The 13,865-nt window shown below is 48.0% G+C and overlaps 1 protein-coding gene across 2 annotated transcripts in view; it reads right to left on the reverse strand.

Annotated features, from left to right (window-relative positions):
- Positions 1-834: 834 nt before the first annotated feature.
- The window catches only part of ppp3ca (protein phosphatase 3, catalytic subunit, alpha isozyme), a 43,051-nt gene continuing 30,020 nt past the window's right edge, over positions 835-13,865 (reverse strand). For both annotated transcript variants that reach the window (XM_048995094.1, XM_048995095.1), the window contains exons 7-14: positions 10,360-10,437; positions 10,083-10,177; positions 8,045-8,170; positions 7,444-7,521; positions 7,096-7,180; positions 6,173-6,270; positions 5,938-5,988; positions 835-2,599 (exon numbers count right to left, since the gene is read on the reverse strand). In XM_048995094.1, the coding sequence (XP_048851051.1) occupies positions 2,421-2,599; positions 5,938-5,988; positions 6,173-6,270; positions 7,096-7,180; positions 7,444-7,521; positions 8,045-8,170; positions 10,083-10,177; positions 10,360-10,437 (790 nt within the window). In that variant the 3' untranslated portion in view covers positions 835-2,420. The remainder of the gene's footprint in view (positions 2,600-5,937; positions 5,989-6,172; positions 6,271-7,095; positions 7,181-7,443; positions 7,522-8,044; positions 8,171-10,082; positions 10,178-10,359; positions 10,438-13,865) is intronic.

A 13,865-nucleotide genomic window follows, 5' to 3' on the forward strand; every position in this document is an offset into this window, starting at 1 on the left:
ACGCTGGAGGGACTATGTCTTTCGGTTGGCCTGGGAATGTCTCGGGATTCCCCCGGAGGAGCTGGACGAAGTGGCCTGGGAGAGGGAAGTCTGGGATTCCCTGCTGAGACTGCTGCCCCCGCGACCCGACCTGGATAAGTGGAAGATGATGGATGGATGGATGGATGGATGGATGGATGGATGGAGTACAAGCCCAAGGAACAATGTATGCAGATGTCAAAAAATTGTGCATTTAGCATCCATCAAGAGCGACCCACTACCTACCAGTCTACCAACAAGCCTCTTCCGGGTCCATATGCAGTACCTGCTCTTTGCAAACATGATGACTTTGAAGTACAGTGACTAATTATATGTCTGGTAATAATAATTTAAACAACCCCGCTGAACTAGCGATGGCCAAAATAAGGCATCAGGAATCATTTGCTGTATTTTCTGCCTCCATTAGATGGTGCTCTTTGTTTTCTTTTGGGCATGCTTTCAGCCCTTTTTTTTTAAACAGAGAGCGCCATCTAGTGGGGACAGAAAATACAGCAAATGGTGCATGAAGCATCATTTTGGCCATCTTTGTTGAGGATTTGATTTTACCTTCAAATTGAAGTTATTATCGAAAACTGAATGAAATTCTTCATGTTCAACAATGTTTTTGATCATCATGGAAGAAATACTCATAAAGAGAATAATTTCCACGACGTCATGACAGCAGTTTGTGGCAAACAGATTAATTTCGCTGCTACTTACGGTAAAAACGCAATGTAAGATAAGTGAGTAACAATGAACAAGTAAAGAAGCGATATGTCTGTTTGCTAGTATAAGGAAATATCATGAGACATGTCGGTACTTCATGCATATTTTATTCAAGAGTAAAAAAAGGCTTGTCCCATAGGGCATGCTTACAATGTGTGTATCGTTAGGGAGTCGTATGCGAAAACTTAAGTTCCAGAGGAAAATACAAGAAAAATTGTCACAAGTTAAATTCCATGAAATTCCTTTCTCAAAGTGTACCACATTGAGACCAAACAAAGTTCAGAAAACAGTGGAAGAATAAGGAACAGTAAGCTTAATTATAATTATAATAATAATAGGAGGAATATTGTCAAGAATTATAATGTGAATATATTCGCCTTTTAAAAGTGAGACACGGGATTTGGGTCAGATTTGTTTATGTCGGAATAAACCATGCGATCATGCTTTGGCAGCCTGAATGTTGCTTGTCACTGAATAATATATTCATTCACACTATTGAACAACTTCTGTACATCAACAGAACAGAAAAAGTGAACACAGGGCTTCACACCTTTAGGAGCGTCGGTGTCTGTACAGCAGGAAATAAACTCAAAGATCGCAAAGTAATGAAAACGTGGAAACATACAAAAGGGGAAAAAAATTAAAATGTTATATAAATAAAAAACATAACCTTACAAATAGAATTTGAAGTGAGAAATGATTCAAATCTACTAAATACCAAAACACAGCACAAATATAATCTCACATATCAATTAAGGAACTTAATCGCATGCAACGATGCGTTCTGCAGATGCTGTACAAATTACTGTCTTTGTTCGGTCTGTCTGTTGTTATTACTGCGATGGCAAAAGAGGTCTGTGGGAAAAAAAAGAAAGACTGTGCATTTTTACTTCTTTCATCACAGGCAAGTGAGAGACAGTCGAGTTTGCCGGCACACTGAATGTGGCATGAACAGCAGATAGAGGGCGATCGACAGCCAATCCCGTGTGGTAACCGTGTGGTGACCGTGTGGTAACCGTGTGGTGACCGTGTGGTGACCTCCGGGCTTGTCATCATACCCCCGATGGTAATAATAAATAACAAATTCTCAGGTAAGGCTGCATTGCACATCGTTTAAAATTTTACAGCTTTTTTTTTTTTAATTTTATAAATATTTTATATTCATTAATACTAGTAGCAAAACATGTTGAACAGCAGTATCATTTTATATGTTTATGATTTAAAAATGTAATTAAAATTGTTATATATAATATATATATATAACATAGCTATATAGTATTATATATAGTGCCAATGCAATGTAAATAACGACTCTCAAAGGAAACCCGAAAGACCCACACCTGACAGGAAAGGGAAGTGGCTTATGTGCTTCCGGGATCACTTCCTGAAAGCGGATTCACCCCAATCCAACCATGCACAGACCTGCCCCTCTCAGGCATCCGCTGTCAACAACACAGTATCAAAAGCAAAGCACCTTCCAAACCTGATGGTTCCTCTAATTAAAATTCAAGCAAAAAGAAAAGAAAAGGAAAAAAAAAACCACATATTTCAGTAAATGGAGTCCATTGTCGTCGTCGTAGTTTAGCTGAGGCCTGAATTTGCAGCTTGCGATGTTCGGCCGCGTCGTCAGTAGCGTCGGCGCTGGCAGATGGCGGTTTGCGCTCGGCGCGGACGGATCACTGTATATTGCTGTTATCGTCCGTGCCGTTGGATTCTGACATGTTCATTTTGCCCATAGAATGTCCCACGTTGTTCACTGCGTCCTTGCGCGGTGGCATCCTTTCGTTGATGCGGTCCAGGCCCTTCGCCTCCTCAAAGCTGCTGATCTTGTGCTGGGGCGAAAACCCACGGACCGCTGTTGAGAAAGGGGACAAGAAAGGCTATTACTGTCCGGCGGGTCACTGCTGATTCGAATGTATTACGGCCGGCTGATCGCTACACCTGGGCTCCTCTAACCACTCAGAACCAAACACCCTTGTGATGCAGGTGCTTCCTTTACAGATCACATGAGACCGCTCACTCGTGTAAACATCGTATGACATTTTAAACAGCCACCCCCTCCTTGTGCCACGCCTGAGCCCGTCTGTGCGAGTCTGCACCTTCTCGGCATCATGCCGAGAGACAACGTGGTGGACCAGACCATCTGTGAAGGCCATTCTGTAAGTGCACTGTGAAAGCCCGAAACCCGAGGTTAGCAATACGGCAACAGAAATGCTAAAACAAAGTCACAGGCAGGACAGTAAGGAATCCCTGATCTACATTTAATAGGACCTTTGTAATTGATGAGGAATCTTTCTGGTAGACATGGCCCTCACCCACGTGGCGGGGGCAGCCAGTGGGGGCAGCGAGCGGGGGTTTGCTGACTCGGCGGGCCATCTGGCGCAGGATCGAGTGAAGGTCACACCGGACTAGGCAGACTCTAGCCGGTGCTGTTTTTCTTAAGCTGTCCCATGAGAAAGGGGGCTGTATAGCATAAAGCCTAAAACCGGGGTGGGAGTGTAGGAAAAACACCCCCCCCCACCCCAACCATGTGACTTCCTCTCCTGAGGAGACCAGCAGGGCGAGTGGCAGGAAATGACACGGCCTAAGGCGTCCCCAAGGAGCACGACTCCACGGTGCCGCCCTGACATGGGGGGCAATAGGGGAAGACGCCAAAGCGCAGGTCCGCCGAGGGGCCGCGAGGCCCCCAGATTTATTTTTCCGTACGGATGGAGAGGGTGAAAGGGCTTCAAGCCCCTGCAAACCAAGGAAAAAGTGGTTGGGGGGGCGGCGACACGAGAGGTATTTCAGTTTCCGTCAGACTGACGAAGCTGACGACGTGCACGGGAAGTGCATCCCTGATGATCGAGATTCCCTCCCGATCGACTGATAGGGAGAGAGTGGCTGTTTCCTCGCGCTCACGAGGCCCCTCTGTCTCGTAGACTGAGGCAGTCAGCTTGCGCCTGAACATTAAGCTCCTGAACATTAAGCTCTCCTTTACTTTCACACACGATACCTGCATACTTATGGATATGCGGGCGCATCACTCAGAGGCAGCGTTTATGAACACGGGATCAGCAATAAACAGCAATCAAACTAATCGTATTAAGAAGTACCGTGTTCCGATTCCGGAAAGGGTCACCAAACAGGGCAGACTAGAGATACGAATATCGCAGTTACATACATCCTCAATAGCAGTGAACTATAAATTGCAAAGGCAGAGTTCAACAGACTGGACAGTTCTGAAAACACAGACCTCCGTTATTATTATGATTTATGAGTGCGGCGGAGCGCTTCGCCACTAGGTGGCGGTGCAGCAGAGCGCACAGGGAAGGGGCACAGATGGTTCTGTTCCTGTTCAGTTTGGTTTCCCTGCCCCCGCTCTTCAGCGCCATTCCAAAAACCTGTCTAATTAGACGAATATTTATATGAATGTTTTAGATTCCAAAGCATAACACAGCCATTGCCGCTTTATATTTTTAACAGTTGAATGGCCTGTTATTGTTGAAAGCGTGTTTTCAGTTTCAGACGCAAACAAATTATGTGTCAAAAAAACATACTGCGGTAAAGACTATGTTTAGTGTTTTTTTTTTTAATATAAGGAAGGATACAGCCATCATAATATATTCCAATAAAAACTCAGTTGTAATGCATCTGTTACAAAATCTGAATTGACTATTCATGCAAAATTTCATGGCAGCGCTTCTGATAATTAATTTCTCCATTGTTATCTACGCCTTACTATTTTTTATCATAATTTAATGCCTCGGCACACCATATGCAACGTTACACCTGCCCTCAGCGCCGTAAAGAGGGAGCAGAATGATTCCAAAGGCCCCCAAAAATTTTGAATACGATTGGATTGGTTTGGGTTTGAGGGCCAAAATTATTTGCTTTCATGGGGACCTAGAATCCCTAGTGCCCCCCCCCCCGGCTTGAGCTTAATACACATCCTCTCATTGTTAGTTATGATACTGGGAAACATTTTTCCAGTCCAGGGTTTTGGGGGGGGTAACAGGAGCCTATCCTAGGAATAGGGGGGCACAGAGGAGGAACACATTCGGGGGGTGCCCGTGCCCCCCCACCACACACACACACACACACACTCTCTCTCAGAATAAAGGGTACCAGTTTGTACCTTTCCTTGTCACTGGGACTGTACCCTCATGGGTCAGTTGTACTCTAAGCTGTAGGTAATTCTGCCTTTTAAATGGACTCTGAGGAACACTTTTGTACCACTGGGGGGTAGATTAAGGATATTTTATGTTATTTTATTTGATATTTTATGTACCTGTCACTGTCGATATGCCATAAGTAAACGTCTTACTCGTGTCATCGTTTCAAATATCAAAAGAGGCTGACCAGAGTAATATTGTGCGGTCCAAAAAGTGCACAGCACACCCTGAACAACAGGGGGCGCTAGTGGATTACTTTCAGAACAGGAAACCAGCAGAAAACATTACATCTTAATTCTTTTGAAAAAATTTTTGTTTATTGATTTTGTTAAATAGGTTTGTTTTCCCACATTAATCAGTCACTGGATTCTGTGGCTGCAGTGGTTTTATACAGTTCAGCTTAGCACCAATATATCAACATGATAATCATGTGCAATATCAGTCATTATGATTTATGTCCCTCCACCGTTACTAATTGGAATTGTGTCTATTTGTCTATTTATAGTTTGTATTGTATTGTCTTTGATTCTATTACTGCACTTTGTGGTGTCTTATGTTGGAGTAAATCCTGCTAACTGCCTTGTGAAACTGCACAAATCATACGCAGTTTACATTACCTCCTCGCTACTGCAAAACTTTATTTACTGCCTGTTTGCACGCTCTGTTACTGTGACGTTAACTGTACTATATGTTACTATATATTACACCGGGGCCATGGAGAAACGTTGTTTCATCACTCTTTGTATAGGTATGAAGCTGCTGATGGCAATAAAGTAACCTTGAACCTCGAACCTTGAACCAGAAGATGCTCCCAGACACCTCTGGTGAGGTGCTGGCTTGTCACCTCGCACCCTTACCTGAGCACCTCGGGGTTTGTTTATTCCGAGACAGTGGAGCAAAGTCATGGTTACTACGCCGGCAGTTTTACAGTCACACGCTTGACGCCATATTCGCACGGGAGACCTAAAGGCATCGGCCCCTTCTGGTGAGCTAAACTGGTACGCTGGGGGGTTTCTCCCTGAGTCATACGAACGTTTACCTTCTCCGTCCTCAGGTTCAGTCTCGATGGCTTCAATGGCCTCGATCGTAGCTGAGGAGCATAAAGGGGGGGGGGGTGGAGTTACTTGAAGGCCATGCACAGCCAGGCTACACACACACACACACACACACACACACACACACACACACACACACACACACTGCACGCAGAGGCCACCCCAAGTGGCTCAACCTGACCGAGATGCAGAGGCTCGATATGGGAAGCGGATGCTTACCGCTCTGTAGTGTCTGCTTGCCCCCGGAGAGAACCCCACTGGGGAGCATGCCAGTAGGTGTCAAGCCCTTCAGAGTCAGGACGTTCTCGCTCTCCTCTCTGCATGGAGGGGGGGGGGGGGGCACAGAGGAGCATGTAAGCAGGTGTAAAGCCCTCTGTAGTCATGTGACAGACCTCCTTTGTTTTGGTCACTGGGAGGCAGCAGGGAAAGTAAAGGGCATGGAGCTAAACTCAGAGGTTGTCCCTCTGGAGACCCACTGGTAGCCCTCAGCCAGTAAGGCTGAATGAAACCCAGCTGATCCTGACTGGGCCACTGGCACAGTGAGTGAGAGTATTTTCCGGATGATGCAGGACACTTCATTTATCAAAGTTTAACAGTCTGAGTTTTCATCTGATCCTTAATGAATCCATCCATCCATCTTCTACAAGAGTGTTTCCTATTCAGGATTGTGGTCCAGAGCCTATGAGCAGGGAATAACCCAGGTTGGGGCACCAACCAATCACTGGGCCCACACACACACACACACGCACCCAGGCAATCTGACAACCACTATTAACCTCAGCATTTTTGGACTGTGGGACGATGACGACATGGGGAGAACATGCAAACTCCACACACATAGAAACATGGCAGAGACTCGAACCCAGGTCCCAGAGGTGTGAGGTAATAGTGGTAACCACTGCACCATCGTGCCACCCCTTAATGAACAATATTAATGAATATTATTCAGAACTTTTTCTTCATAGACATCATTGCACAATCATAACTTAAAAAAAAAAAAACACAAAAAATGTAGGGTTTCAAGACCCAATCCGAGTACATCACAGTTTGGTAATTCCGAATCCCTGCTAGCGGGGACTGAGTCAGCGGCGAAGGTGGCTTCACGGCGACCTCTGCTCCCCGGGAGGACGGTGGACGCTCACCTCAGCACAGAGAACATCTTGGCCATCTTCCCAATCGCCCGGATCTTGTTCCTAATCACCTCCTTTCTAGCAGCGGCGGCGTTGGCTGCACAGGAACCAGGAGAGGAAGCGAGCAGAGCGGACATGAGGGCACGCCGGGCGTTTCCCGAGTCAGCAGTGCAGGGTGAAATACTTACTTAGGATTTTCAGGGAATAATCTTCATGCCAAACAGGTGAGCATTCAAGTAACCAGCACAATTCTCAAATATAAGTATCAAAATTTTAAATTCATAATAAAATGTAATGACACCATATATTGATTTTCTGTCCCATTCAGAGTCAACATTGAAAATATTGCTTCTTTTTTACCGTCGAAGATTTCATCGCCGTCGTTCATGAGCTCATCATCGGAGCAGATGCTCAGCACGTTGACCAGCATCTCCGTGACTGAGAAGTCAGAACACAAAGGCAGTCAGGAGAAAGAACATGTACACTGACTGACTCGCCCTCCTTCTGCCATGTGAGGGCGTCTTGAAGCCTTTATCTGCTCACTTCAACAAATGAATGAACTAATACACCACTCTTTTGTAATCTCGTTAACCTTGGCTGGCATCATCTTACTTTACAAATTAATTTTCAAAGTGCTCTTGTCCGCATAAAAAGAAAGAACTGATTTCTGATTGGCTCAACATACAGTCCATTCATTAAATCGGGCTCGGCAGACAGGGCAGAGCTAATTCGTTCCAAATAGATAACAAGGCCTTTTTGTAGTATGAGTGTGCTGACCAAACAAACAATGAACCCAGCAAGGCTGAAAACACTCACCACAGCACATTCATATGTACAATGGCTAAAATACCAGCTCTAGTATTTAAGTTTTATGGTAGTTTTATGAAAATGTTTTAAATGGATATTTTAAAAACTGTATCACAAAAGGACAAAGAGCACCGAGAAAAAACAACGGCCAAACCTTTCTCGCCAACGAAGGGAAGCGACCAGGTGAAAACGTCCATGAAGTTGGGCAGCCAGTACGGGTGGGGGGAGCAGTTAAACTGGCGGATGTTCATGACGTTGTTCTCATATTTCAGGACAGCAGCTGGGGGGGGGGGGGAGAGATCGGCATCATGTCACAGCATGAACCCGAATGGCATATGCATCGAGTCCTAATCACCTGTGTATGACATTCACCGTGTCGATTCAGGACTGGGACCAGCTTTGACTCAGGGGAGCAAGACCCGCATGGTGGGGGGGCTGGGGGGCGGAGGGGGGGGGGTGCCTGAACACCTTTGCCCTAATGATTGAATGAGCCCTCCTTTTTTGGTTCTTGGTAATGCTAAATTTAGCAAAGGGAACTCCCTCCGGTTGGCAAAATTTACCATAAGCCATACCCCCCCTTGTAATCATTTACATATTTTGTAATTTTTTTTATTGATTGGCTGAAGACTTCCAGGAGAACATGGGAAACATGGCCAGGTGGATACCTCAGACTACTTGGGACATTTTGCAGCCCACGCTGCAGTAGGTACCTGATTCATCCCCAGGGGAGAATTGAGTATTTTTTGAACATCCCAAAGTCAGCCAATGTCCAGCTCACTCGGAGCTGCCGGGGTTAATGACCGTGCTTAAGGAGCAGGTGGTGCTATGATTACTCAATGTGGATTCAAACCCACAAGTCTCCCAATGTTCCCAGATGTTACCAACCAGATGTTACAAACACTGAGTCATACTGAAAGTACAAAAAAACTTCGAGAACTTTTTCTTTAAAAAAAAAAAAAAAAAGACAGAAATTTGGAGGCCTGTAATAAAGACATCCGTCCAGTAGGTGGCCTACGACCACAGCACATGGCCTGGCCTGTGTAGTCCGCCCCCTGACAGATCCTCAGCTGCGGTGCTGCTCACATTCCTGGACTCGCACACGTCTTGCTGGATTCCCCAGCTGTATGGAACCAGTTGTTTTAAGGATGATTCTACAATGACAATAATACGGCTGTATCATCAGACAGAATAATCTCTGCAGGGTTACATGCCTTTCCATCTCAGCCCTGACAGCGGATCAGCCAGGACGGGGGCCCAGTGGACCCCAGGGACCCCCAGCTCTCCCGGATGTTCGCTATGTTAGACCAGCAGACCATCTGTTTCAGCCGACTGCAGGTGATTCACATCATCCAATCAGAAAATAGCAGAAAATAAGTAATTCACGAAACGACTGGGGGGTCTCAGAGTGGGCTGCAGAAGCGTATACGGCTGGGAGGACCTTAAGGACGAGTGAGTGGTGAATGACTGAAGGAGAGATAAATAAGGGCGATGAGTGGCCATCCCAAAACTGCAGGTGGCGCCAGGCGCATGGCGGAAATCCTGCAGGTCATGCCCCTCTGCCTATATCAGCCCCCCCCCACACACACACACACACAGTAGGTGCGGGGGGTGGTTGCACGACCGTGTCTCCCTGGACAACTAGAGTGTCATCGGAAGAGCCTAAGAGAATGATAATGAGTCACCCACACAGCATGCATCAGCACAGGCTGGGGGGGGCACACCGCTCCCTGGCACATGACTCACCCCCAACAGAAAAAAACCACATTAATTACCAGATAACTGGATATTGATATAATCACTTATTTATTCCTAAGTTATACACTCGCATCGATGGGGAGTGTGTGAACTTAACGGCTTTGGAGCATTTACGTAATGGTCTGTCGTGGGGGGGATTGGGGGGGGTGGTGTTTAACAGGCGCTGTGTCCCCCCCGCTGTTTTACCCTACATTCCCATCCTTCTGCTTCTCGCATGCAGCCGCTCCCGCGCCATTTACAGACACTCCCCAGAGATGCACGCCCAGGCCGTCGCCATGACGACAGTGGGTCTCTCTGGAGTGAGGCTCCCCCGATGTCTCGGTGGGTGGGGACGGCGACAGAGGGACCATCGCCGGCCACCCGGGGAGGGGGGAGGGGAGAGGGGGGTGATGAAGGGGCAGGGAGGGAGAGGCGTGTCCCATGAAGAAGAGACTAACCTTTGTTATTGTAAACATCAAGGTAGTTGGGTGCTGAGAAGATGGTGATTAGGGAGGGGAAGCCGGTGGTCTGGCTCTTCCGGTACATCCGGTACCTGCAGAAAGGGGGCGCGTGTCACCTCTGACCACAAAACCCCTACAGTCCTTTGCACACTTTGGTCTGCACACAGTGCAGTTACATCACATAGCCTAACAGTGGTCGCTGAAACAGTGCTGAGAAAATGAAGGTTTATCTTAGGATGTTCCACACCGTCACAAGTGAGACGGAGCTACCTACCCAGCATCCTGTGCTTCGTGAGCCCGGATGACTGAAAGTAAGTTATTGTTCTGTAGAAACTCACAGACGGCGGAATAACTGAAAGAAAAAAAGGGGAAGTCAACACCATGGATGTAAGCAGCATTGTAAATGACACCTAGACATAAGGCTTCTGTAGTTTCTGTCCTTTAGAAAATCCACTAAATCAGGCGTCACAGGTCTGTAAGAAGACTGGAGGATGCAGTATCCACTCTTGTCCACTAGGCAGCAAAACATGTTTAAAAAAAATACAGTATATACACTGTATGTACAGTTAATAGAGTACACTGCTTTGTGCACTGTGGTGGTTATTATGCAGTGTGGTTTCCTTCTTCCTGAGCATTCCACAACGATTCGGAGCTGGGGGAGTTCACCACTGCACGATTCAGGCGTGGCAAACTTCTGCACCTCTGAAGACACGGCACAGCTCATGCCGCCTTGCAGGCTGGTGTCGCACGACTGCGCGCACGCCGCTACTGTGCGAGAGACGGACCTCAGACGTGTGCCAAGCAGAAACACAAGCACAAAAAAATTAGGGGATGACATGCCGTTTATTTAGCTCTCCTTACTCCAGTATTTACACTCGTACGGTATGTTCACTACTATTCTGCGTGTGTCCTTCACTGATCCCTTTCAGTGCGTGTCAACCGGGACAGCTCCACAGCATCCAGAGCCTTGAGGAACTCCAGGCGGATCTCATCCACCCCCGGGGCCCGGCCACTGAGGAGCTTTTTAACCACCTCATCGACTTCCACCCCAGAGATAGGGGAGTCCACCCCCAAGTCCCCAGACTCTGCTTCCTTGTTGGAAGGCATGTGGGTGGGATTGAGGAGGCCTTCGAAGTATTCCCTCCACCGACCCAGAACATCCCGAATTGAGGTCAGCAGCGCACCATCCCCACCATAAACAGTGTTGATGTTGCACCGCTTTCCCGCCCTGAGCTGCCGGATGGTGGACCAGAATCTCCTCGAAGCCGTCCGGGAGTCGTTCTCCATAGCCTCACCAAACTCCACCCACACCAGAGTTTTTGCCTTGGCGACCGCTGAAGCCGCATCCCATCTGGCCTGCCAGTAGCCGTCAGCTGCCTCTGGAGTCCCACAGGCCAAAAAGGCCCGATAGGACTCCTTCTTCAGCTCCATGGCATCCCTCACCACTGGTGTCCACCAGCGGGTTCGGGGATTGCCGCCGCGACAGGCACCGACCACCTTACGGCCGCAGCTCCGGTCAGCCGCCTCCACAATGGAGGCGCGGAACACGGCCCATTCGGACTCAGTGTCCCCCGTCTCCCCCGGGACATGGGCGAAGTTCTGCTGGAGGTAGGAGTTGAAGCTCCTCCTAACAGGGGATTCCGCCAGACATTCCCAGCAGACCATCACTATACGCTTGGGCCTGTCAGGCCTGACCAGCTTCCTCCCCCTCCAGCGGAGCCAACCCACCACCAGGTAGTGGTCAGTTGACTGTTCTCTTCACCCGAGTGTCCAAGACGACTCACGACGTCCAAGTCGATCATCGAACTGCGGCCTAGGGTGTCCTTGTGCCAAGTGCACATATGGACACCTTTATGCTTGAACATGGTGTTCATTATGGACAATAACAAAACACCCTCGGGTTCAAATGGGGGGGGCCGTCCCTCCCAATCACGCCCCTCCAGGTCTCACTGTCGCTGCCCACGTGAGCATTGAGGTCCCCCAGCAGAACAAGAGAGTCCCCTTGCGCTCTTCAAGACTCCAAGACTCCAAAAACGGTGGGTATTCTGAAGTGCTCTTTGGCGCATAAGTGCAAACAACAGTCAGGACCCGTCCCCCCACCCAAAGGCGAAGGGAGGCGACCCTCTCGTCCACTGCGGTAAACCCCAATGTACAGGTGTACGATGCCCTATTGGGATGTAAACAATCTCAGCAATGCAGCCAAAGTCCCTATGGGCAGCATGCTAAAGACACCATTGAGCTTAATCATTATTCATACCCAGTATCGCTGTAGGTGCGAGTGTGAACGGTGCGAGTGTGAACCGTGCGAGTGTGAACCGTGCCTTACACGAGGACAGGAGTGCTAGCCGGACCTCCATTCCACTGTCCCCTGGTCTCCTTTCTCTTTCCTTAATGCTGGCACTTTTTCAAGCCAAAAGAACTTTGCTTGTGGGCCAACAGCAGGAGAAATATTTGCTGAAGCGTGTTGTCATGGAGCGACCGGAAACAGGCCCGGTGGTGTTCGCGTGATTCCGCTGATTGCTTTAAGATGACAGCCCATCTCCAACACAAGCCTGCCTCCCCAGCTCTGCTTTGATCATTCCTTCTCCGGGTCTCTCCACCTCTCTATCACTCACACTCCAATTTAAGCAGAGGTAGCCGGTCGCCATGGCAACACCACATTCGCAGATCCTCCAGGGATTCTGGGATAGCTTTCCAAGTCAAGACGATACCAGAAATTGTTTGGGTTCCGCTTTTCGTTACAATTTAATGGGGGGCAAACTTTTCACCCCTTGAATGTGAAGAAAACACCACATGCTTGCCCCATCCTCTGTGTGTCTGTCCTGTTCGGGGTGGGCTTTCAATCTTCAATCACCTTAGCCTTCTCACCTTACTCGCTCAATCTAAGATGCTTCCATTAACTCCCAGATCGAGAATGTCTGAGAAATGTCAAAGTACCATCACACAGGTTAGTTGTACTTGTACGCGATCGCGGGTAAGAGCAAACTCTTTGGCTGCGTCCGAGTTCAGGGGCTGAATCCTTCAAAGGCTGCATCCAAAGAGTGAACGTGTCACAGCTGTGTGACAAGGCCGTCCCATTCTGAAGGCTCTTTCAAATGCACCCTAGAATTCTTTTGCCGAGATTCATTGCACAAACCTTTGAAGGACGCAACCTACAAAGGCCCTCAATGGATGGAGTCCCTGAATTTGGACACAGCTGTTATGTTCTATGCGCCTGCATCCATTTCCAAAGCATAGGTGTCTGCTTGAGTGCCTGCCAGGAAAACTGAAGCGTTACGCAGTTAAATTTAGGCCTGTCCTCCACAGCGGGTGCCTCCTGATGGGAAGCCTTAAAGAAAGTGGAGTGTTTCTTCCAGACTGCCTCTGCTCGAGATGAATGTGCCACAATGTCCCAGCAAAGACCCCGGGCATAAAGGAAGGGGCACGCTGGTTCCTGTCGATTCCGGTACGACATAAAAAAAAAAAACATGGTTTACGAAGTGGAAATCGACAGAATGGCACATAAGTAAACCCTTTGCACTTCAGCTGAGCTGAAGACCAGAGACGTTAGCCCAAGAAAAGATTGGAACCCTTTCATGCTACAACTAAAATATCGTCTTTATTTGGTCAAACCAGGCGCCCTTGCCTGTGTCAGGGGTGAGCTGTCAGTCAGCGTTTAAGAGGCTTGACTTGTGAAGCCGTGTTATTCCTGTGAAGGCCACACTTTGATTGCAGAAGGCGCAGGAAGCCTTTCCAGGAGACGTGGAGGGCGATGACACGCCGGTGTCCCATGACTACGGG

Source organism: Brienomyrus brachyistius, chromosome 24 (genome assembly GCF_023856365.1).
Source record: "Brienomyrus brachyistius isolate T26 chromosome 24, BBRACH_0.4, whole genome shotgun sequence".
NCBI lineage: Eukaryota > Metazoa > Chordata > Actinopteri > Osteoglossiformes > Mormyridae > Brienomyrus > Brienomyrus brachyistius.